The sequence below is a fragment of the Mustelus asterias genome, chromosome 14 (assembly GCF_964213995.1).
Source record: "Mustelus asterias chromosome 14, sMusAst1.hap1.1, whole genome shotgun sequence".
Classification (NCBI taxonomy): Eukaryota; Metazoa; Chordata; class Chondrichthyes; order Carcharhiniformes; family Triakidae; genus Mustelus; species Mustelus asterias.
Genome location: NC_135814.1, coordinates 58188428 through 58211027, shown reverse-complemented (window position 1 = coordinate 58211027; position 22600 = coordinate 58188428). Strand labels below are relative to the sequence as shown.

Genomic DNA, 22600 nt, shown 5'->3' with positions numbered 1-22600 from the left:
AAATGATCCTTGCTGGTGTTTAGATGTTTTACTTAATTCCTTACCTCTGGCCTGCTGCCCCACTAGTGTCAAAATTATTATTTCTCACCCAGCAGGTGATAAATAACAACTTCAGCCATGATTAATACTGTGAATTTCTCAACCAGACTAATGTAAAAAACAAAACCTGCAGAACAAGTGGGTGATAATTGTTGTGAGAGCCATGGGAGCTGTGGTCTTGCTTGTAAAAGAAACTGCAGGAAATGAAGCACACACCAGTAGCCCAGCTGATCCTAAGAGGCATCATTAGAGGAACATCACTAGCAGCCTTCATTTGATTTTCTTTCTTCTCCCAACTGCATATTTGAATCATTTGGTCAAAAATCAGTTTGTGCATCTGGCTGAAGTTCATTGAAAAGGCTCAAAGAATCCTGCACAAAATCTTACAAATAAAGTGCTGCACCAACAATAACCACTTATCAATTATGCATGGTTAGTCATGAACTCTGATCAGCAGACAGCTAACAAAGGGAAATTACAGTCCAGCTATCTTTAGTAGGCAGCTTCTTTCAGGGTGACTATTTCAGCACCTGAGTAATTAATTGAAATTCATCAAAAGGCCTAGATATTTCAAGAAGTTTAAAATATTGTTACATTCTCTGTGTTGTCATAACTGATGTAGTGACTACGTAAAGTTTTTCATAACTTGGACTTTAGTTTTATTTTTGGTCTTTTGACTGCAGATAAGTTGCATTTCTTGCTTATTGTTGTTATTTTGCAAATGTGGCACGACGTGTAACATCAGCTCATTGTAAATTTATTCCAATGCTGGCAACAATGCAAAATATGCAGCGAAATACATTTTAATACAGATTAGACAAATTGTGCTGCATTTAGAATTAATAATTTTGTCACTTTACAAAAACAATGCTTTTTATTTGATTAATTGAAACCTTTCAGAAAGTTTGCAAATAATACAAGCTTTTGTTTACCCCTTCTCTGTTCCTGCAATATGTTTTGTTTTCTTTCTTTGATTTTTAGCCTTTTTAAATATTCAAAAGCCATCATACTGTCCTGTAGTGGATTTGCAATGGCAATTTAAAATATACTAGCCACATTATGAGCAATTCAAATACTTTCAAACATTGAGATAACGTGCTGAGAAATACTTACAAAATTCTGTTGTGTATTTGATTTATACAAGTCACAGTGTAAGCAGTTTCTCATCACAATATCAGCAAACACTCACACTTGAGAATACTCCACTAAATATAGTGAAATAAGTCTACATTCATCAACCTTTGGACTGACTCCATTCAGACTTTATGGATAGGCAAGTCTCCAAAATACAGGTTCAAAGACGGATCATTAATTTGTCATTGGGACAGATTGATGAGAAAGATTATGTTTTCATTTTTTTGATAGTATCTAAAACCGAGAAGAAATGGAGCATAACTCAAACATACTAAAATGTTTTACTCTATCAAACAATAAAGCAACCCCTTTCAAGTAAGCCACAGATTTTAGTTTTTCATCACAAGCATTTCCTTACACAATAAAACATAACATTAAAGAAAGGAAGTCTTCAGTAAATAGTTAAAAGTTCACAGTTCAAAGTACATATATGAGGTGAAGATAGAAGCTGGGGGCTAAATTTGATTGCTCCCCAAACCATGCCTATTGACTGCAATGCAGGCAGCACGCCAACGGTGTTGCCTACTATTTAAAATTATTGCAGCATCTAGCCAGCAACAACTGTGTTGTTTATTGGCTGGGTGTTGTTGCAGGGGACCAATATTGTGAGCAGCAAGCACCAATTACAGTTAGTCTGCATTGCTCAAAGCTAGCCTGAATCTCTTAAGGGGAAGCTGCAATATGGCTGGAGCAGGTGTTGGGAGTCTTTTGTGAGCTGAATCCTACCTGGGAAACACTAAAAAATGACACTATGTGCGAGAGAGTAGGCTCTGGAGTTTTCAAATGTTGCACTTGGTGAAGGAAGTACAGAGCTACATCTGCAGGGGTCACGTGACCCTCGAGACACATACTCAGAAGTCAGTGAGAGCAAATATCCCCTTCAGTCACCTACCAAGTCTCTTTCATAGAATCACAGAATCCCTACAGCACAGAAGGCCATTCGGCCCATCGAGCCTGCACCGACAATTATCCCACCCAGGCCCTACCCCTATCCCTGTTACTCCACATATTTACCTTGATAATCCCCCTGACACTAACGAGCAATTTATTTTACCATGGCCAATCCACCTAACCTGCACATCTTTGGACTGTGGGAGGAAACTGGAGCATCCGGAGGAAATCCACACAGACACAGGGAGAAAGTGCTGATTGCAAAGATGATTCTGGATAGGAGCGAAAGTGACAGGGTAGTTGTTATGGGGGACTTTAACTTTGCACATATTGACTGGAAAAGCTATAGTTCAAGTACTTTAGATGGGTCACTTTTTGTCAAATGTGTGCAGGCGGGCTTCCTGACACAGTATGTAGATAGGCCAAAAAGAGGCGAGGCCACATTGGATTTGGTACTGGGTAATGAACCAGACCAGGTGTTAGATTTGGAGGTAGGGGAGCACTTTGGTGATAGTGACCACAATTCGGTTACGTTTACTTTAGCGATGGAAAGGAATAGGTATATACCGAAGGGCAAGAGTTATAGCTGGGGGAAAGGAAATTATGATGCAATTAGGAGAGATTTAGGATGCATAGGTTGGGGAAGGAAACTGCAGGGGATGGACACAATTGAAATGTGGAGCTTGTTCAAGGAACAGCTACTGGCTGTCCTTGATAAGTATGTATCTGTCAGGCAGGGAGGTTTACTAAAGAAGTTGAATCTCTTGTGAAGAGGAAGAAGGAGACTTATGTAAAGATGAGACATGAAGGCTCAGTTAGGGCGCTTGAGAGTTACAAGTTCGCCAGGAAGGACCTAAAGAGAGAAGTAGGAAGAGCCAGGAGGGGACATGAGAAGTCTTTGGCAGGTAGGATCAAGGAAAACCCTAAAGCTTTCTATAGGTATGTCAGGAATAAAAGAATGACTAGGGTAAGATTAGGGCCAGTCAAGGACAGTAGTGGGAAGTTGTGCGTGGAGTCTGAAGAGATAGGAGGGGCGCTAAATGAATATTTTTCATCAGTATTCACGCAGGAAAAAGACAATGTTGTTGAGGAGAATACTGAGATACAGGCTATTGGACTAGACGGGATTGAGGTTAATAAGGAGGAGGTGTTAGCAATTCTGGAAAGGGTAAAAATAGATAAGTCCCTTGGGCCGGATGGGATTTATTCCAGGATTCTCTGGGAGGCTAGGGAGGAGATTGCAGAGCCTTTGGCTTTGATCTTTATGTCGTCATTGTCTACAGGTAAAGTGCCAGAAGACTGGAGGATAGCAAATGTTGTCCCCTTGTTCAAGAAGGGAAGTAGAGACAACCCTAGTAATTATAGACCAGTGAGCCTTACTTCTGTTGTGGGCAAAGTTTTGGAAAGGATTATAAGAGATAGGATTTATAATAATCTAGAAAGGAATAATTTGAATAGGGATAGTCAACACGGTTTTGTGAAGGGTAGGTCGTGCCTCACAAACCTTATTGAGTTCTTTGAGAAGGTGACCAAAGAGGTGGATGAGGGTAAAGTGGTTGATGTGGTGTATATGAATTTCAGTAAAGCGTTTGATAAGGTTCCCCACGCTAAGCTATTGCAGAAGATACGGAGGCATGGGATTGAGGGTGATTTAGCGGTTTGGATTAGGACTTGGCTAGCTGTAAGAAGACAGAGGGTGGTGATTGATGGGAAATGTTCATCCTTGAGTTCAGTTACTAGTGGTGTGCCGCAAGGATCTGTTTTGGGGCCACTGCTGTTTGTCATTTTTATAAATGACCTGGATGAGGGCGTAGGATGGGTTAGTAAATTTGCGGATGACACTAAAGTCGGTGGAGTTGTGGACAATGTGGAAGGATGTTGCAGGTTACAGAAAGACATAGATAAGCTGCAGTGCTAGGCTGAGAAGTGGCAAATGGAGTTCAATGCGGACAAGTGTGAGGTGATTCACTTTGGAAGGAGTAACAGGATTACAGAGTACTGGGCTAATGGTAAGATACTTGGTAGTGTGGATGAACAAAGAGATCTCGGTGTCCATGTGCATAGATCCCTGAAAGTTGGCACCCAGGTTGATAGGGTTGTTAAGAAGGCGTACGGAGTGTTAGCTTTTATTGGTAGAGGGATTGAGTTTCGGAGCCAGGAGGTCATGTTGCAGCTGTACAAAACTCTGGTGCGGCCGCACTTGGAGTATTGCGTACTGTTCTGGCCACCGCATTATAGGAAGGATGTGGATGCATTAGAAAAGGTGCAGAGGAGATTTACTAGGATGTTGCCTGGTATGGTGGGAAGGTCTTATGAGGAAAGGCTAAGGGACTTGAGGTTGTTTTCGTTAGAGAGAAGGTGGTTAAGAGGTGACTTAATAGAGGCATACAAGATGATCAGAGGATTAGATAGGGTGGATAGTGAGAGCCTTTTTCCTCGGATGGTGATAGCTAACACGAGGGGACATAGCTTTAAATTGAGGGATGATAGATATAGGACAGATGTCAGAGGTAGGTTCTTCACTCAGAGAGTAGTAAGGGTGTGGAATGCCCTGCCTGCAGCAGTAGTGGACTCGCCAACATTAAGGGCATTTAAATGGTCATTGGATAAACATATGGATGATATTGGAATAATGTAGATTAGATGGGCTTTAGATTGGTTTCACTGGTCGGCGCAACATCGAGGGCCGAAGGGCCTGTACTGCACTGTAATGTTCTATGTAAGTGCAAACTCCACACAGTCACGTGAGGCCAGAATTGAACCCGGGTCTCTGGCGCTATGAGGCAGCAGTGCTAACCACTGTGCCACCCCGATCAATCACGTGCCATCTGACATCCATGCTCCACCTCACCTTGAAACACTCTGCACTGCTGCTGCCTCACACCCACATCTCACAGCTTGCATAGACTGCTAGATATTCAACTATGGCATCCACATCACCCAAATACCACACTCACTAACATACTTCCTTCTCTCTACAGGACAAAGTGACACACAACTGGAGGCAGCAGGAATTAATCCAAGTAGAGGTGCCACTCATGTCCTAACTCCCATGGAGATGACTGAGGCCGTGGCAAAAATGATTGAAAATGACGGTGTCCTCACATCTCATCCCCTTCCCAGCTCCCCAACATCTTACATTCTCTTCTGATTTACAAACACAGATGGCATGGACCATTGTTCTACCCCCTCCCCGCACAATCTCACTTGTGAGTCTTTCTTATCTCAGATAAACAAGAAGTGCATCCTGGCTGAAAGTGGAGGCAGTAAGAGTTTTAACAACATCAGGTTAAAGTCCAACGGGTTTATTTGGTAGCAAATGCCATTAGCTTTTGGAGCGCTGCTCCTTCATCAGATCCACTCCATCTGACGAAGGAGCAGCGCTCTGAAAGCTAATGGCATTTGCTACCAAATAAACCTGTTGGACTTTAACCTGATGTTGTTAAAACTGTTACTGTGTTTACCACAGTCCAACGCCGGCATCTCCACATCATGAAAGTGGAGGAGCAGCAAGACAGGGATGAAGAAGACAAGGCACTACCACTTAATCCACAAGCTTAGATTGTAGCACTGTATATAATGCAGAGGATAGCATAGGGGCAGGACCTGGACATGATGAGACACTGGACAGTGGCAATGACTTCATGCAGCATGGGAGTATGAACCTGCCACTAGCTCACCCTTGGCATTCCATCAGTGCCATTTGTTGTTGCTAGTCAGCCCAGTCTGTTGCTCCTACACCGAGATGGTGCAGTCTGCAGCCAAGTGTTCACAGTCCAGAACTGCTCAAGGATGTTTTCTCCAAGGCAGCCACAATCTCATCCAGCGAAGGTCAGCAGCCTTCACCAGCTCTCTAGTCTAAAGTAACCTAAGGTGTCAGCCTCGGCTCAGTTGGTAGCTCTTTCATCTCTAGTCATAAGGCTATGGTCCAATTCCCACTCCAGGATTTAAAAATCAAGGCTGAGCAAGTGCTGCACTGTCGGAGATGCCATCTTTAGAATGAGATTTTAAACTGAGGTCTTGTTTACCCACTCAGGTGGATGCAAAATATTCCACAGCACTATTTCAGAGGAGCCAGGGAATTAAAACCTGGTGACCTGGTTAATAATTATCCCTCTACAAAAACAAATGATCAATTAATTATCACATTGCTATTGTGGGACCTTGCTGCTCTCAAATTGGCTGTCGCGTTTCCTACACTGGAACAAATGATTTAAACTTGAAAAATACATTGGCTGTAAAGCGTTGTGATGTTTGGTGGTCTTGAAATAAGTGCAAATTTTTCTTTTAATTGATATCACAATCAGTTAAACTGCAAGAAGGAAATTTGTATTATAAGGGGGACATTTTAAACAGTTCACTAATATTTTGCTAAATGTTATATAATATGCTTATTCAGGTGTTATCCAGGCCAAGCAAATCTGTTATAAGTGAAGAGAAATTTTGTCCTAATATGAAAAACAGCTAATAGGTTGGACTCTGTTGACCACACTTGAACAAGCAGGCTACTCACAAGTGAGTGATCCTTTCTGGCTCATTTCTGGAGGGAGCTATGCCATGAATATTAATATGAAACAGGGACCAATCACCTTGTAAATGCAAGGATCTTTCAATACATACTTGTTAAGACCAAAGAGAGCAGATTACCAGTTGAGGCTACAACAGCTAATGTGATAATCCTCTAATGTGACAATGCAAATTGTGTCCTTTTTGTGCTTGTGGGGGATAAACACCATGTTTGCTATTATTTAAAAGCACTTAGATCAAAGAGGACATTTAGAGTTTCCAGATTATCCTTTAATTAACACATTTCCGTCAAATTGTTCATTACATTTATATTAAATAGAAAACAAAGCATTGGGTTCATCATGCTGACAATTAGGATCATTGTATAATGTTATCTATACAATGTTACAGGAGACAAATTGTAATTGCGTTAACTGCAATAAACTTGGCAACCAACTCTTTTAAATATTCGTCAGTTTTTTTTGTAACTTGACGTAATATTAATTACTTTATTTCTAACCATAATTTCTTCCTTTTACTTCATCATTCGATAATTACTTTGTGGAAGAACCTCTTGAACATCTGGATGCTGAACTCAAAGCACTCTCTTGATCATGCTCTTCAAAGTAATGATGCTCTATTCTTCTACAAAACTTGATGAGGTTTTCATAATTTTTCACCTTTTCGCCAAGTGCATCATCGGTCAGCTGAGTTGTGAGGATTGTGAACAGATGACCAAATACCAGTGCATCCAGTTCTGTTGGCCTGCAGCACAAACATTAAAAGGTTAGCGAACCGTTCTTTTCAAAGGCAACATTGAGGCCTGTAGCAATATGTTACAAAGAACAGGTTAAGGAAAGGTCATTGCAGGGGATATTAACATACCACTCTGTTCCCCAATAAGCTGTTGGCATTTCCTAACTAAATTAAGCTGATCTCTATAGGTTTCACAGACACAGACCATCTTACTTTTTATTACTGTAATTTATTATACAGGTACATCAGCCTTATGAAAAAACCTGCCATTAACAGATTAATTACATTTTTCCCAAATGAACATAAATTAAATATACCAAAATAGTACACTTAAAAATGTATGTAGGATAATGTCTTGTGACTACTGGCAGTTGCTCTTCATCTCTCTGCAAAGAATAGGAGTCTGCCTCCCCTGCAGCTACATTCCATAACAAAGCCATCCTTAAAATAGAATGTTGCACTTCAAATAGCAAAATACAATGCTTCTGGGCATCTCATCTGCCAAAGATTCTAACACTATTGATAAAAGAAATTACGTGGTAGTAACATTTCTTTGTATTAGTGGCTAAATAAATGGAAATAGCAAGAACACAAAAAAATTGAATGAATACACCACAACAACGTGACTCACTGCCGAGTGAAGAAATAGGGTTGGGTTCCCAGTCTTTGAGAGAGAGCTTGGCAGCATCGATCCACATCTTCAAGCACCTAATAGCCACCCAGAAGAATAAAATCAGAAGTTTACTTGGGTAATATATTAAAGTCTGCCATGAAATATGATAAAATATCGCACTTTTGGGTCAAATACTGCATATACAAGAATAATAGCATTCTGCTTAGTTCAATATTGTCCATCCAACCAACATTTGGAAATGTATAGATTAAAAAATTATTGTAGGTATAAAATTCTGACAGAGTTGGACAGATTGGACGCAGGGAGGTTGTTTCCCCTGGCTCGGGAGTGTAGACAGTAAGAAGTCTCACAACACCAGGTTAAAGTCCAACAGATTTATTTGGTAGCAAAAGCCACTAGTTTTCAGAGCGCTGCTCCTTCGTCAGGTAAGTGGGAATTCTGTTCACAAACAGGACATATAAAGACACAAACTCAATTTACAAAATAATGGTTGGAATGCGAGTCTTTACAGGTAATCAGGTTTTAAAGGTACAGACAATGTGAGTGGAGAGAGGGTTAAACACAGGTTAAAGAGATGTGTATTGTCTCCAGCCAGGACAAGTAATGAGATTTTGCAAGCCCAGGCAAGTCATGGGGGTTACAGATAGTGTGACATGAATCCAAGATCCCGGTTGAGGCCGTCCTCATGTGTGCGGAACTTGGCTATCAGTCTCTGCTCAGCGACTCTGTGCTGTCGTGTGTCGTGAAGGCTGCCTTGGAGAACGCTTACCCGAATATCAGAGGCCGAATGCCCGTGACTGCTGAAGTGTTCCCCAACAGGAAGAGAACACTCTTGCCTGGTGATTGTCGAGTGGTGTTCATTCATCCGTTGTCGTAGCGTCTGCATGGTCTCCCCAATGTACCATGCCTCGAGACATCCTTTCCTGCAGCGTATCAGGTCGACAACGTTGGCCGAGTTGCAAGAGTATGTACCGTGTACCTGGTGGATGGTGTTCTCACGTGAGATAATGGCATGTGTCGATGATCCAGCACGTCTTGCAGAGTTGCTGTGGCAGGGTTGTGTGGTGTCGTGGTCACTGTTCTCCTGAAGGCTGGGTAGTTTGCTGCGGACAATGGTCTGTTTGAGGTTGTGCGGTTGTTTGAAGGCAAGAAGTGGGGGTGTGGGGATGGCCTTGGTGAGATGTTCGGCTTCATCAATGACATGCTGAAGGCTCCAGAGAAGATGTCGTAGCTTCTCCGCTCCGGGGAAGTACTGAGCGATGAAGGGTACTCTGTCCGCTGTGTCCCGTGTTTGTCTTCTGAGGAGGTCGGTGCAGTTTTTCGCTGTGGCGCGTCGGAACTGTTGAACAATGAGTCGAGTGTCATATCCTGTTCTTATGAGGGCATCGACACGGATGCCATCATCTCACGTGAGAACACCATCCACCAGGTACACAGTACATACTCTTGCAACTCGGCCAACGTTGTCGACCTGATACGTTGCAGGAAAGGGTGTCCCGAGGCATGGTACATTGGGGAGACCATGCAGACGCTACGACAACGGATGAATGAACACCGCTCGACAATCACCCCAGGCAAGAGTGTTCTCTTCCTGTTGGGGAACACTTCAGCGGTCACGGGCATTTGGCCTCTGATCTTCGGGTAGCGTTCTCCAAGGCAGCCTTCACGACACACGACAACGCAGAGTCTCTGAGCAGAGACTGATAGCCAAGTTCCGCACACATGAGGACAGCCTCAACCGGGATCTTGGGTTCATGTCACACTATCTGTAACCCCCATGACTTGCCTGGGCTTGCAAAATCTCATTACCTGTCCTGGCTGGAGACAATACACATCTCTTTAACCCTCTCTCCACTCACATTGTCTGTACCTTTAAAACCTGATTACCTGTAAAGACTCGCATTCCAACCATTATTTTGTAAATTGAGTTTGTGTCTTTATATGTCCTGTTTGTGAACAGAATTCCCACTTACCTGACGAAGGAGCAGCGCTCCAAAAGCTAGTGGCTTTTGCTACCAAATAAACCTGTTGGACTTTAACCTGTTGTGGGACTTCTTACTGTGTTTACCCCAGTCCAACGCTGGCATCTCCACACAGGGAGTCAAGAACAGAGGGTCACAGTCTCAGGATATGGGGTAGGTCATTTGATTTCATTTGATTTATTGTCACATATATTGGGACACAGTGAAAAGTATTGTTTCTTGTATGCTATACAGACAACACAAACCGTTCATAGAGTAGATGGGGAGAAGGAAAGGCGAGGGTGCAGAATATAGTGTTGCAGTTACAGATAGGGAATAGAGCAACATCATAATATATGGTAGGTCCATTGAAAAGTCTGATGGCAGCAGGAAAGAAGCTATTCTTGAGTCAGTTGGTACCTGTTCTCAGAACTCAGAGGGTGGTGAACCTGTGGAATTCTCAACCGCAAGAAAGCTGAGGAGGTCAAGTCACTGCATATACTTAAGAGTCTAGAAATCAATCTATTCCTCCTTAAGGTGTCAAAGGTTATGGGGAGAACACGGGAGTATGATGTTGAGATAGGGGATCAGGCATTATCATAATGAATGGCGGAGCATGCTCGAGGGACCAAATGGCCTACTCCTGCTCCTATTTTCCGTGTTTAAGTTAGATTGCACTGGGCTCCAAAAACTGCTAATTTTGAGCTTGGCTTTCTGCCACACCTGAAGTTAAATACTGAAAGTATTTAATGTTATAGAACTTCAGAAAATGTTCATCCCCATACCTCTTTATAAGCCTGTTGCTTTAACATTCCCAACTTTAAAAAATCCCAATATAAAAGCAAAAATAAGACCGTGTGTGTGTGTGTGTTATTTTATCATGATTAGCTCAAGTCATCTAAGTAGCCATTAATCAGTCATGGTTCTGTATTTAAGACTTGCTATTAGAAGAGCTTTAGTATTCCATTATTAATGTGACAAGTGACAATTTTACAGGTTGGGAAGAGAGTGTTATAATCACAATCCACAAAGCATGCTTTGATATTAGTTTTTTTGGTAAAGCGGCCCAGAGAGGTTCAATCTGACCAAGGGTCAAGATTTATATTATGGGTATTCCAGGAAACATGTGCAGTTCAGGAATAAAATAACAAATCAATTGTACATCACCCACAGTTGGAAGGGGTATTAGAAAAATGGCATTAAACCTTACGGACTATGATTAAAGCTGATTGCCTCAGAGAATTGGGGTGGAGGAATTTCATTCTTATTGTTTGCAATTAGGTTTGCACCTAATGAGTCAACAGGTTTCAGTCCCTTTGAGTTGGTATATGGACACAAATAAGAGGACCACTTAAATTTATAATTTAAGAGAAATTTATGGATCACAAAGAGGTAATTATTCTCTTAAGACTGTTCAAATTCTGAGACAGACTGTCAAAAGCCTGTGCAGTTACTTGAGTGAGAACACCTTAAAGTTTTCCAATAGGTACGAAAACAAAAAGAGCAGATAAGATAGCTGCTGAACGCACTTTTAGACCTGGGGATAACGTAGTGGTTCTGTTACCTGTGCCGAGTAAAACACTGAAGGCTAGACTTAGTGGACCTTATCTGGTTAAAAATAAATTTAGTGTGGTAAATGGGTGGCATGGTGACACGGTGGTTAGCACTCCTGCCTCACAGCGCCAGGGGCCTGGGTTCAATTCCAGCCTTGGGTAACTGTGTGTGTGGAGTTTACACATTCGCCCCGTGTCTGAGTGTGTTTTCTCTGGGTGCTCTGGTTTCCTCCCACAGTCCAAAGATGTACAGGTTAGGTGGAGTGGCCATGCTAAATTGCTCCTTAGTGTCCAAAAATATATAGGTTAAGGGGGGATTAACGGGGTAAATATGTGGAGTTATGGGATCAATAGGCCACATGGCCTCCTTCTGCACTGTAGGGGTTCTGTGATTCTATGATAGACTGTTCTTACTATGCCAGATGGAAGGAGAACTCATAAGCATGACACATAAACTGAAATAGTGTTATGACAGGAAGGATAACCAACCACTGTGTGTACTCGAGGTAATAAAAAAAGTGATATGACTGAGAATTCAGATGATGAGACAGAGATTGAAGATTTTCAAATTGAACCCCAGTAAGGTTAACAAATATGGAGGTATTAAAACATTTGGAGAAATTGTTATACCATCTTCGAGCAGAGTCTCTGAGTGAGTATGAGTCAGTGTGTAGAGATGGACTAGGGTGAACTTCTTTAGCTATGCATATTGACCACCATTGAGCAAAAACCGCACAGACTGAACCCCGAGAAATTGGCTCAAGTTAGAGAAGAACTGAAAGGTTAGATAATTATATAATTGAATTCAGTCAAAACAGTTGGAGTTCTTCAGTTGTATGGGTATCAAAACTTGATGGAACCCAAAGATTTTGCATTGATTATTGTAAAAGTGAGTGCCATAACAAAAATTGATTTCTTATCCGACACCATGAATTGAAGATTGCACTGGTAGAGTTAGAAAAAAAGAGTTTATCAGCAAGATTAAATAATTAAAAGGATATTTGCAAGTGCCACTAACAGCAAGTCAAGGAAATCTCTGCTTTTGTAACACTAGACCTACATCAATGTAAAGTGATGTCTTTTAGAATGAAGAATGCACCCAATTCTTTTAAAAGGCTAATGAATCAAGTTACTCATGGACTATTGAACTGTGTTGTCTATACTGAAACTTGGAAAGACCACATGAAACACCTAAGTATGGTACTCAAGTGACTACAAAAAGTTGACAGTGATAAATTTGGTGAAAAGTGGATTTACCAAGGTCAAGGTCATTTTTTTGGGCCATGTTGTGGCTCAAGGTCGAATGTTACAAGCTAAAGTTTAAGCAGAATAGACTTTCCTGTTCATATAACCAAATGAGAGATACTGCAGTTCCTCTGAATGTAACAATTTTACAGGAAGTCTGTCCCAAATTTCAGCACAGTGGCCACTCCATTTACAAACTTATTGAAGAAGAAAGATAAATGTGATTGGACAGGGTCTTATCAGACTGCCTTTGAGAATTAATAAGTGAATCTGTGTTAGTTGCTCCTGATTTGAACAAACCTTTCTGATGCTAGTGATGTGGACATGGGGGCCATGTTATTACAGGTCTATGCTGACAGAGCATAGAGTTAGTTATTTTTTAAGAAAACTTAACTCTTGTCAATGAAAGTGCTCCACAGTTGAAAAGGAAGCATTAAGTGTGGATTTGACTCTTCAAAGATTTGACAAGTATGTCTCCGGAACTGCTGGGGAGACTGTGATCTACATGGACCATAATCCACTAGTGTTTTTGGAGAAATTTCAAATCAAGAATCTCCGTTTGTTTCTGGAGTCTGATACTGCAACCATTTACTTTGGAAAAAAATATTCATGCCAGAGGAAGAAACAACTTCCGTGTGTACTGGATGTGACATGACAGTTGCTGAAATGTGTTTAATCCCTTAAATTTGTAGTATTTTAAAGGATAGCGAAAAATAATCCTTCTTTCAGTAAAGATTTTTTTGAGAAGGGACATGAGATGGCCGAAATGCTTTTGGGGGAAAGCCTACATTTTGTGCTGTGGTGATAGTCCCTTTAAGAGCCAAGCTTCTCTAGGATATGATTTCTGGTTAAGCATTTGCTTCCAATAAATGATCATGTGACTAAGTTGCCCAGGAGATAAACAGTAGTGAAGCAAAGGGTCAACTACTTAATTTTAAGCGGGTAGTGGATCGTGTGTATGGTGCTCTGTTCAAAGCAAGTTAATTTTGATTTGGGTGGAATTCTCCCAAAAAAATTCGAAGTGTTGAATTCGCAGGAAAACTGGAGCAATTCATGCTGTTTTTTTCAGTGGGAGTTCACACTAGAATCTCCCACACTCTGTGCAATGCAGAGGCCACCAGCATGAATATCATTACATTTCGGGGGCGGGGCCGATTCCCACCAGGGAGGCTGAAACCAGCGTGCCTCTGCACATGTGCAGTGGCTCCGAACTGTCAACCTCCCATCTGATGGCCAGCTCAATCACTGGCCAACCTGGGGCTCCCACAGTGCTGCTCCCCCAATCGTCAGACCATTCCTGGGCCAGCCTCGACCCCTCTCCCCCATCCTGGACTGCTCCCATCACCAGCTGTCCCCCCCCATAGTACCCCCCACAGGCAGTGCCGACCCTCCAGCTGGTAGACACCCCCCCATTCCGCCCTGATCTTCAGCCCCCACCGTGGCAATCACCCCCTTCCCCCCCAGTGCAGACCACATCCCCCCAGCCTGCCCCAATTGCTGGCCTCCTTCCTGCCCCAACCAATCCCCCAATCCCATTGGCAGAGGGACCCCCCACCCCCAATGATCACCTCCTGGCTCCACCCCCTTTTCATACCCCATGCCTGGTGGGCAGTGCCAAGGTGCCCCCTGGGCATGGGCACTTTGCCCCTTGTGTAGTGCCAGGGGCACAGGTTGGCACTGCCATGGTGCCCATGCCCTGGAGGCACCATATCCCTGCCATTCGAGCTCTGGGGGGCCTCGGTTGCCTCCCCCTTCACTCAGTGGGGTTGTCCCGATAGTTCCCCAGGGAAATAGGAACCTACTGTAACCCCGCTGGAGTGAAATACTCCTGGCATGGGGGAGAGGCTAGCGGGCCTGGAGAATTCAGTCCCAGGCCCACCAATTAGATTAAAAACAGATTTAAAATATATTAAAATGACTTACCTGGTCTTCCCGCGCAGATCTGACAGTGCCAGAAATCCATTGCTGGGAGATGCACTCATGGCGGGAACACATGCACAAATCCCACGCATGCCTGGCTGCAAGATTCTCCCACTCCACTGCGCTAGAAAATTATTGTGGTGGGGTGGGAGGATCGCCCCCCCTCCCCACTTTGAGTTTTGAGCAAGTTGGCTGCAGGGAACATTTTCCAGCAAAATCCAGATGAAATTGCGTGTGTTTGCTAAAAGTGTTAAAACTCTCATTAACTGAAGGACTCTGCTAACAGTGAGCCGGATTTCTGTGATTGTCAAGCTGATCAGAATATGAGAGTGAGCGTGTGAAAGTGAGAGTGAGCGTGTGAAAGTGAGTGCGAGAGTTTTAGATGCAAAGTTCAGAGCTGAGGAATAGTAGAACGAGGAGAATTCTGGCCCAAGGTGGCCACGTGTAAGATGCCTATGTTGAATAGGGAGCTACAACCGTGGGACTGCTGAAGGAAATTTGAAGGGAAATTCTTGCTTAAAGTAAGCAGAAGGTGAAGAAATTTCAAATGTTGAAACAGTACTCAGACCTAGTGGTTAATTTTTAAGTGTCTGACGTAACTTATTGGCATGTACATCAAATAGGTGTAGAAGGAAAGTGGAGTTAAGATGCTCGACTTAGAGTACAAATAATTGTCTTCTTTGTACCTTTAGCATCTTTAATGTAATTAACTACTTTAGATAGTGCAATTGTTCGTATTCAATTTCTTTGATTTTTGTGTTGTAAAATTCTTTTGATTTTGAGGTGGCACAGTGGTTAGCACTGTTGCCTCACAGTTCCAGGGACCTGGGTCCAATTCCCAGCTTCGGTCACTGTGTGGAGTTTGCACGTTCTCCCCGTGTTTGCGTGGGTTTCCTCCGGGTGCTCCGGTTTCCTCCCACAGTCCAAAGATGTGCGGGTTAGGTGCATTGGCTATGCGAAATTGCCCCTCAGGATGCATAGGTTAGAGGGATTAGCAGGACCAATATGTGGGGTTACGGGGATAGGGCTTGGGTGGGATTGTTGTCGGTGCAGGCTCAATGGGCTGAACAGCCTCCTTCTGCACTGTAGGGTTTCTATGATTCTATGAATTGACCAAGCATCCATCACCTTTTGGGTAAGAGTGTTCCAGGCATCTACTTCCTCAATGCAAAATAAAAGTGCTGTTTGTTTTCACCCCTAAATGCACAGCTCCAATTTTAAAATCATGTCACCTTGTTCTGGATTCCCACAGCAGGGGAACTGGCTCATCCATTAGATCATTTCACAGCTTTTTAAAGTCAAAGAAATGCAAGTCTACTTTATACCCGTCTTCAATTTAACTTTGAGTGTGCATACTCTGCCAGCAGCCACTTCCAATGCAAGTGGTTAGCACTGCTGTCTCACAGCGCCAGGGACCCAGGTTCGATTCCCGGCTTGGGACACTGTCAGTGCGAAGTCTGCACATTCTCCCCGTGTCTGCGTGGGCTTCCTCCGAGTGCTCCAGTTTCCTCCCAAGATGTGCTGGTTAGGTGCATTGGCCATGTTAAATTTTCCCTCAGTGTACCCGAATAGGCGCCAGAGTGGATTTTCACAGTAACTTTTTTGCAGTGTTAATGTAAGCCTACTTGTGACAATAATAAATAAACTTAAACTTTAAAAAGTTAGGCATGCAGCTTAGATTGCATTAACTCTACTGTATCTGATTGATTTACAGCCCAAATTCCAGCCTTCAACCCTAGAGCTATGTCATTTATGTACTGGAATTTGTTATATTGAGCTACTCAGACATCAGGAATAACTTCATTATTGCACCTTTAACCCTAATTTAAATTATTAAATCTAAAAAGCCCTAAATCCAATTTATATAATAGAGACATCACCTGTACTCACCTTTTACTTTCTATTCTTCCCTCTTTCTTACAAAAACTCCAATCTTCCCATTTCTATAACATACTCTAGTCTAACATTTCCCCTAAAAAGTTCCACTTTCCTATATTCTTCTGTCTCAGTGTATAATTTCAAAATCAGGGTGCATGAAAACTGTTTTTAAATAACAAGCTTGCTAGTTAAACAAATATTCAGATTCTGAATATTGCCATAGTCACACATTGATGCAATTAGGTTAATGCACCAACAGTTGCAAAGCTTAATACCTTAATACCAATGATTCTGATTCACAGTTCACACCTACATTTGTCTGTGCTGCCAAAATGATTCTTAATTCCTTTATTTGCTTGACAATCACTGAATGATTTTCCATATAAAAATGTAATGGTATAATTTTGCGGTTTTTTTTTAGAAAGCCAATATATTGCCAATGAACATTTTCCTGCACTGATATGGTAGGTTAATGCAACAGTACTAAATTAATCTGTCTTCACTAAATGCCAGGAATTAACTTGTCAACCAAATAGTGCATACCATAATAATAGAGGTTGTAAAGCTCCATTTCAAAATAAGAACTAGGGACTATCCTTGAACAGTTCAAACTGTGCCTCAAACTAATCACTCACTTTTAATAATACACTATCCTAAACACTAGATCCCTTTGAATGTCACAAGTTACACACTAAATATAGGTGAGAAAGTATCTTCGCTCATCCATTTAGAAAAGCTTAAAATCTCCCCATCATAAATGATGGTAAGGTTTTCCCAGAGGTCTATTTCAGAGGTTGACTACTCTTGGCACAAAATAATTTATTTTAAAGAACTGACATTTAAACAAATACAATTTATAACCTCAGAAAGCCCTAAAATGTAATGAAATACTTTCGGAGCTGTCATTGTTGCAATTTAAGGAAATACAGTAGCCAATTTGTGCAAAGCAAGATCATACAACAGCAATAAGAAAAATTACCAAATAATTTATTTTAGTGTTGCTGATTGAAGGGTAAATATTGGCCAGGACACAGGGAAAACATCTCTTTTTTCAAATTGTGCCATGCTATATTTTACCTTCTCCCAAGAAGGGAGTAAAGGCCTCGAATTCACCTCCCATTTAAAAGACAGCATTTCTGACACTACTTCAGTATGCACTGAAGTGTCATCTTAGCTTATGTACCTCAGGTCCGTGGAGCAGCGTTTTAATTCCTGGCCTTATGATTTAGAGGTGACTGTGATACCACTGATCAAACACTGATGCAAAGGGTTAAGACAGCAGGTAAGCATACCTGTCATCAATTTGATCTCTTATTCTAAAACATTTTTGAGATTTAGATTTTCCATTTAATTTACTGTCAGACTGTAATGACATTGCCTCTCAGATTCCATAGCAAGGTTCAAGCATAAAATGTTTCTTCTGTATCTTGGTGACCAAAACTAAACACAGTACTACCATAAACTTTTAGCTTGGCATTCTCCAATTTGTGACCACTCCATCACCACCACAACCCCCATAGTTTCTAATCCATATCTTGAAATTGTATTCAGGAACTCAATGTAAACCAATCAAAATTACAGATATTAAATTGGAGCGGGTGGCGTTAAGGCACCCAAACATCTAGAAAATGAGTCAGGTAAAATTAAAGTGGGCAAAACACAAATTAAGTTTAATGCAGTTAAGTGTTAAGGATTTGCACATTCTTTAAAAAATTAATAGCATACATACTGCATGAACAGTACTGAACTAGCTGATCTAGAGAATACTTAAAATGCCTTCTCACGGTTCAGCAACAATTATCAAACCAAATAAATGTTGAAGTAAATTGTGAAATCAGTAAAATACAAGTGAGAGGATGTTGTGCTGAATCTGTAGAGTGATGACTGATATTATGTAGATCATGTTACAGATTTAAGTAATAAATTGTCAGAAGAAGTGTGCAAGGCAATAAACAGTTTCACAGTAGATTAGCTGCCAGGGCCACAGGCTATGGTATTTAATCAAAGTTCAGGAGCAGTTTATTACTACACACTTTATGAAGTCAAAAAGCAAGAGAGAGTTTAAAATTGTAGCGTTCAATTTGCTTAAGTATATTTCTGTTAGTCAAGATATTGTCACATTCTTGGACAGTGTTAACTAATGGTAGGATATGATGGGCGGCACAGTAGTTAGCACTGCTGCTTCACAGCTCCAGGGACCTGGGTTCGCTTCCCGGCTTGGGTCACTGTCTGTGTGGAGTTTGCACATTCTCCTCGTGTCTGCGTGGGTTTCCTCTGGGTGCTCCGGTTTCCTCCCACAGTCCAAAGATGTGCGGGTTAGGTTGATTGGCCATGCTAAAAATTGCCCTTAGTGTCCTGAGATGCATAGGTTAGAGGGATTAGTAGGTAAATATGTAGGGATATCATAGAATCATAGAAACCCTACAGTACAGAAAGAGGCCATTCGGCCCATCGAGTCTGCACCGACCACAATCCCACCCAGGCCCTACCCCCACATATTTTACCCTTTAATCCCTCTAACCTACGCATCTCAGGACACGAAGGGCAATTTTTAGCATGGCCAATCAACCTAACCCGCACATCTTTGGACTGTGGGAGGAAACCGGAGCACCCGGAGGAAACCCACGCAGACACGAGGAGAATGTGCAAACTCCACACAGACAGTGACCCTAGCCGGGAATCGAACCCAGGTCCCTGGAGCTGTGAAGCAGCAGTGCTAACCATTGTGCTACCGTGCTGATATGGGAGTAGGGCCTGGGTGGGATTGTGGTCGGTGCAGACTCGATGGGCCGAATGGCCTCTTTCTGTACTGTAGGGTTTCTATGATTTCTATGATTAACTGAGTAGTGTATTTTTTGAAATTAACAGTCTTAATACTGAACTGAGTTTATAGCAGTCACTTGATGTAGTCCGTTGTTGTGATTAATGTGAACATTCAGTAGGGTACTTTCATTTTCTATGTTTGCTTTCAGTACAAATACTGATTTTGCAAGTGAGCAAGTGGTGGGGCCAGGGGGAACAGTTGGGCCACGTCAGGTGGGTAGCTCAGGGTCAAACGCATTTGCAGAGTGCCTCAGGCAACACACATCAACCACCTGGAAATTTTAAACTTTGCGGACAATTAGAGAGCACGTGTGTGTGTCTAAATTTCCACAGGGTCCCGATGCACAACACAGGCTTATGCCCAGATTTCACTACTCTGAACATCGGAATATTTGGGGCAATGGACTTTTAAGGAAAAAACATTCTAACATTCGAAATCTAGGGTAGTTCTAAAATATCAGTTCTATCTCACTTCATGTAAATTTATTTTAAAACAGCTTCATGCAACACAAATTTTTGTATTATAATCAAGATTGGATTAGAGTTGGAAAACAAAGTTATAAATGCAACAATGAAAAAATGACTGACCTGTTTAAGAGATTTTCCAGCCCATCCAATTGCCTTCATCTTGCGTCTTACTTCCCATTGCTTCTGATAGGCCAAAATATGGTTTAAAGGCCAAGGATATGGAGAGCCATATCGAGAACGTGTTATCTTAAGTCAAAAAATTTGATTAGTTAAAGGTCTTTAATTTTACACCATCTACAAAATATCAAGAAATATCCAGTTGATCCTTTACCTGGAGTAGTACACCATTTCTAGGCAGCAATAAAATTGACTAAAGTTGTGATTATCTTGAAATCCATAAATAAATGAATGAGGTAGCACCAGCTCAACCAGACCTGACTTGATTTCTCATTCTCTCTCCCCAAGAATGTGTCGAGTCTCGAATTTTCTAACATCTAAATTAATCAAATTCGTTCCGTGTCACTTTTGTCATGGCATCATTGTAAGAATCCCAACTCTGAATCAGATGTGGCACTTTCACTTTCAGAATCATCCCTCCTCTCCATCCATCGAATTGGATATTCCTCATTTTTTGGGTGATTTGATGACAATCTGTGCACAATTTGATAATGACACCACACAAAACATCAAGCGGGGCAGCACGGATATTTCCACTTGGTGATGGTTTTTTTTTCTCTGTTAAACATCCACCTACTCCATTCGGTGTAAAAAATCCTTGAATGGTTTGCTGAGGCACACATGGAAAGGTTGAGTTAGACTCAAAGGTACAACTTTACAGGCACCTGTTGATGTCATTGGTTCTTTGAGATCTCAACATGGCCCACACTAATAAGCAGTTTTCCTTACGCTGACCACCGGGAAACCTATTCTACATATTATTGATCCATAACTTCACTCCATTCTCATCCATCCAACTGTTTTCACAGACAGGCACAAAAATTCCTGCAGGGAACTTAATGTTTGATATGTTCTACCCTTGAGAATTTCCAGACTTTAATCTTGTCTTTTCATCTCCTTTCATTTTCATTAGAATTGTGTTTGAACCTTTCTGCTCCACAGTTCAGTTACTGAGCATACTAAAATCCTGGGCCATGTTGTCAATGTGACTTAATGGGTACTCATGTTTGTGCCACTGTCTGATAATGAATTGTTGGAAACTGTTAATTTTGGCATTGTGGTCTTTTGGTAATCTGAGCAATCTTGGCCTTCTGTCACAGCTCTGGACTGTTTAGTCAAGACAGATGGAGAAATATAAATTCAATTAATTAATGAATCTGGAACAAAATGCTAATCTCATCAATAACAATCATGAAACTAGTGGACTGTCGTAAAAATCTGGTTCACCAATGTCCAACGTGGAGAAAATCTGCCATCTTTGCTCAGTCTGGCTTACATGTGACTCCAGACCTAGAATGTGGTTGACTCTTAAGCGATCTTAAGCAAGCCACTGAGATGGAGATGGTTCAGCATCAACTACTTAAGGCAGTTAGGGATGGGCAATAAACCCTGGTCTTGCTAACGATGCTCACATCCCAAAAACAAATAAGAAATGTAGATCCTTGGGACGCTACAACTTTGCACTCCTTGATTGAGTCAAAACACATCCATGGATAATCAGAATATTGCAAAAAGTTACCCTGTATTAGAATATTTGTGAAAGCAACACGTCTGAAATGGAATAAGTACCCAATCATGATGTAGTACTAAAGCTAACCCAATGTTGATACACATGCAAATTACACGCCCATTTGATTAAATTAATAGTAAATGCTGCCAGATTTCTCACCTTTGCTGATGTGCTGTCATCACACCACTGTATGTAAAGCTGCAAGTTAAAACATATTGCCAATAGTTAGTCAAGAACTAATCACACATCTGATTGCAGATTGCAAAAATACATAAAACATGGCAGCTTTAGTTGAAATCATTAATCATAGAAACAGAAAAGACCAAACTGGGCTGTTTGTTCTGGGTTTATAATATTAAGAAAACAAGAATATAATAAACCTTTGATCTGGCATACCTCAGCTGTCAACAGCATATTATTCACCAGTTCTGTGTAGGCTTTCATCTCAGCCTTCTGAATTTCATCCAGTCCATCACTGAGTGAGTGACCCTAAAGTGAGAGATTATGCAGATACATGAGTCAACAGTAGATAAACTCATAATGCAGTCAAGTAATAATTACCAATACTGTACAGACACAATTTCCTTTTAATTAACCTCATTATCAACCATACACAAATTGTGCAAAATAGAAGTCAAAATAATTCCAACATCTGTAGATTGCACTGTATAATTATTTTAGGAAAAAGATAAACTCTTGGTTCACAAAATTATCCTTTGGCCTTAAAAGTACCATACTAAATTAAGTTGAACATAAATTTGGAGGATTAGAAATGCCAAAAGTTACCCATGCCCAATTAATTTGGAATTTTTTTTATGGGACAGCATTACACATTTATTACATTGAAGAATCAATGTAAAATACCCACAATGGCGATAAATACCGAGATAAATATTTCTGAATAAACACACTTGCCTAAAAGTACAGATGAAGTGGCATATATAGTTGCAGTAACAAAATATGTAACGGCTGTAATTTTTCTTACCTTGGCTTTTGCAAACTGTACTATGGGGCCAAGTTCTGATACAACATGATTACCCACATGTATAAAGGGAGCCTTGCCTAATGTAAAACACAATCACAGGGTTATTACAATAATTTTATA

The 22600-nt window shown here is 41.3% G+C and overlaps 1 protein-coding gene across 1 annotated transcript in view; it reads right to left on the bottom strand.

Moving 5' to 3' along the window:
- Nucleotides 1–6402: 6402 nt before the first annotated feature.
- mtx2 (metaxin 2) overlaps nucleotides 6403–22600 on the bottom strand; it is a 247847-nt gene continuing 231649 nt past the window's right edge. The window contains exons 5-10 of the mRNA XM_078228468.1: nucleotides 22481–22557; nucleotides 21892–21984; nucleotides 21655–21693; nucleotides 19929–20054; nucleotides 7958–8034; nucleotides 6403–7335 (exon numbers count right to left, since the gene is read on the bottom strand). Of these exons, the coding sequence (XP_078084594.1) occupies nucleotides 7125–7335; nucleotides 7958–8034; nucleotides 19929–20054; nucleotides 21655–21693; nucleotides 21892–21984; nucleotides 22481–22557 (623 nt within the window). The 3' untranslated portion in view covers nucleotides 6403–7124. The remainder of the gene's footprint in view (nucleotides 7336–7957; nucleotides 8035–19928; nucleotides 20055–21654; nucleotides 21694–21891; nucleotides 21985–22480; nucleotides 22558–22600) is intronic.